Source organism: Montipora capricornis, chromosome 11 (genome assembly GCF_036669925.1).
Source record: "Montipora capricornis isolate CH-2021 chromosome 11, ASM3666992v2, whole genome shotgun sequence".
Taxonomy (NCBI): domain Eukaryota; kingdom Metazoa; phylum Cnidaria; class Anthozoa; order Scleractinia; family Acroporidae; genus Montipora; species Montipora capricornis.
In genome coordinates this window covers 29,394,664-29,398,197 of record NC_090893.1, presented here as the reverse complement: position 1 = coordinate 29,398,197, position 3,534 = coordinate 29,394,664, and the positions used below count along the sequence as shown (strand labels likewise).

General features: G+C 48.5%; 2 protein-coding genes across 2 annotated transcripts; both read left to right on the top strand.

Annotated features, from left to right (window-relative positions):
* LOC138023314 (uncharacterized) lies at positions 1-1,563 on the top strand. The gene has a single exon (XM_068870325.1). It carries the CDS (start codon positions 1-3, stop codon positions 1,561-1,563), a length of 1,563 nt encoding a protein of 520 aa, XP_068726426.1.
* Positions 1,564-2,227: 664 nt separating this feature from the next.
* LOC138023313 (uncharacterized) lies at positions 2,228-3,025 on the top strand. The gene has a single exon (XM_068870324.1). The coding sequence runs from the start codon at positions 2,228-2,230 to the stop codon at positions 3,023-3,025; it is 798 nt and encodes a 265-aa protein (XP_068726425.1).
* The last annotated feature ends 509 nt before the right edge of the window (positions 3,026-3,534 follow it).

Below are 3,534 nucleotides of genomic sequence, written 5' to 3'. Positions count from 1 at the left end.
ATGGAAAGAGAGAGTAGTACGAGAAAGTGTGAAATTGTCCAGTTGAAAGTTTTCGACTTAGAGGAAGACAATTTCATTGAGTTGCCCCTTGTATTTTCTACACCTAAACTTCCAGTGGCCTCAGAGAGTGTTCCCCGCCAAGAAGATCTTCACAGGTGGCCCCATCTAAAGGGGGTAACGGTCGCGAAGATAAATGCCGATGTCGGGCTACTCATAGGCCATGACGTTCCTAAAGCTTTAGAACCGAAAGAAGTTAGAGTGAGTCAGAATGGAGGTCCATACGCGGCCAAAACGTTGCTGGGCTGGGCCATCAATTGCCCACTTGGTAGGAACGGAAGCGCTAAACGCACTTCAAACTTTATTAGAGCGGACACTGCCCTTGATCAACAGTTTCAGAGGTTCTGCAACATGGAGTTCAACGATTCTTTGCTCGACAATGAGAGAGCGATGTCGCTTGAGGACAAGAGAGCCCTAAACATCATGGAATCCCCTGCTGTTCTAAAAACAGGCCATTATGAGATTGCGATGCCAAGGAGGTACTCTCCACTCTGCCTACCGAATAACAGAATACCAGCCGTACACCGTCTGGAACTGCTACGAAGGAGGCTCGTCAAGGATCCAGACCTCTTCCAGAAATACGCAGCCTTCGTAGGTAATCTTCGTGACAAAGCATATGCCAGAAAGGTCCCAGATAATCGGCTTTGTCGTTCAGGCGACGCTACCTGGTTCCTGCCGCACCACCCAGTCTTTCATCCAAAGAAACCCGGGAAAGTTAGAGTGGTGTTCGACTGTGCAGCGAAGTATAAGGGTGTGTCCCTTAACGATGTGCCGTTGCAAGGCCCAGATATGACCAATACCCTGATTGGTGCTTTGACTGCTATCATCGCCGACATCGAATCCATGTTCTACCAGGTCCGTGTTCGTCCAGACGATTCTGATGTACTGCGTTTCTTGTGGTGGCCCGGCAACGACCTCCAAAGACCACCTGAAGAATATCCGATGACAGTTCATCTTTTTGGCGCCGTTTCCTCTCCAAGTTGTGCAAACTTTGTTCTTAGAAAGACGGCCGAGGAAAACTTTCAACGATTTGATTTCGAGGTAATGAATACAGTCAGAAGAAACGTTTATGTAGATGACTGCCTGAAGTCTGTTCCTAGCGAGAGTGAAGCTATCCGTCTGGCCGCTGACCTCAGAAGACTGCTAGAAAGGGGAGGCTTTAATCTGACTAAATGGGTCTCGAACTCTCGCAAGCTTATCGAATCATTACCCGAGTCTGACAGGGCTGGCTCATTCAAAGACCTTCATGATAGTCAAATGCCTGTTGAGCGTGCTCTTGGGGTCCGTTGGGACGTTGATGGCGACATATTCTGTTTCAAGATCAAGGTCACCGACAAGCCCTTCACAAGAAGAGGATTGTTATCTGTCGTTTCCTCAGTATATGATCCGCTCGGGTTTGAAGCCCCATTGATATTCCCAGCCAAGGCGATATTGCAAGATTTATGTCGAAAGAGATTAGAGGGGGATGACCCAATTGCAATTCGTACCGAGGAAAAGGAGCGTTGACTAAAATGGTTGAAAGATCTGCCCAAGCTCGGACGCTTCTCAGTTGATCGCTGCTTCAAGCCACAGAACTTCGGGAAAACTGTGTCGCTGCAGCTACACCACTTCTCAGACGCTTTGCAACAAGGGTACGGTGCAGTCTCTTATCTAAGATCTATGGATGACAAGGGTATAATTCACTGTTCATTCGTGTTGGGAAAGGCGCGCACTGCTCCGCTAAAGTCTATAACGATACCAAGGCTAGAATTGTCAGCAGCTGTTCTTGCATTAAGGCTGGACAAGGTTATTAGACGAGAGATTGACCTTCCAATACACGAGTCCGTGTTTTGGACAAACAGTACGTGTGATGAGCTAAATAAGAAGCATTGACGAGCGATTCCACACCTTTGTTGCTAACAGAGTTGCGATCATACATGATGGATCTTCTCCGTCTCAGTGGAGTTACGTGAACACCGAAGCGAACCCGGCGGATGACGCCTGAAGAGGTCTGACAGTAGACTCTCTCATTAACAAGAATCGTTGGATACGCGTTCCCAATTTCCTTTGGGAGCAGGAGTCAAGGTGGCCTGCACAGCCGACTACCGTCCGAGAAGTACCTGACGACGACCCCGAGATCAAGAAGGAAACTCGCAAGTTTTCCTCTGTTTCGGACGCTGGAGCAAATAGCATGAACAAATTGCTCGAGAAATTCTCATCATGGTCTCGACTCAAGAAGATTGTGGCCTGGATCCTGCGCTATCGAGACAGACTGAGAGCATCGAGGTGTAAAAGGGGGTCGTCTTTAGCACTGAAATCCACAGTTGGAAGGGAGAGTGAGTCGATTAATGTGGATGAAATTAACAGAGCAGAGAAAGAAGTTCTAAAATTCGTCCAACGCCAAAGCTTTGAAGAAGAAATGTCCCGTCTCGAGCAGAAAGGAGGAGGCAGTGGACACAATAGCTCAAAGCGGAGCAAGGAGAAGGAATTAGTTGTTAAGAAGACGAGCGCGATTTACAAGCTTGCACCAATGAAGATCGATGGTTTACTGTATGTCGGAGGACGTTTGACGCAAGCTTCCATACCAAATGCCGCCAAGCACCAACTCACCCTGCCCAAGAAACAACACGTTGTCGATTTGATCGTGCGCGACTGTCATCTAAAGTCGGGTCATTCAGGCCTGGAACATGTGCTCTCCTTGATTCGTGAAAGGTTTTGGATCCTTAAAGCAAGAACTGCTGTGAAGAGCGTGTTACGCGGCTGCTTCGACTGCAGAAGGATGCAAGCGCCATTAGGGGAGCAGCAAATGGCAGATCTGCCCACAGACCGCGTGACTCCTGATAAACCGCCTTTCACGCTTGTAGGAGTCGACTGTTTTGACCCGTTTGTTGTGCGGAGAGGAAGACGCCTTGTGAGGAAGAAGATATGGGGTCTTCTTCACCTGTTTGTCCGTAAGAGCCATACATTTGGAGGTCGCTCACAGCCTTGATACAGACTCCTTTATCAACGCCATGCGATGGTTCATCGCCCGAAGGGGACAACCCGAAGTAGTAAGATCAGACAATGGTAAAAATTTTGTTCGTGGGGAAAGGGAATTGCGTGAAGCGATCGAGGGCTGGAACCAACACAAGACTGGCGAATTTCTGCTGCAACGGAATGTTAGATGGACGTTCAACTCCCCAGGAGGTTCTCACCATGGTGGAGTTTGGGAACGTTGCATTAGGACCATGAGAAAGATTATGGGCGCTTTGAGAAAGGAGCAGATCCTTGATGATGAAGGCTTGGCAACGTTATTGTGTGAAGTGGAGTCTATTGTGAATGGTAGGCCGGTGACTTAAGTCTCAGACGACCCGAGAGATATGGAGGCCCTTGCGCCAAACCATTTGCTGATACTTCTCTCAGGACCTTCCGCACCACCTGGCTCTTCTCCAAATATGAGATCTACTCTAGCAGACGTTGGCGACAGGTTCAATACCTAGCAGACATATTTTGGCGTAG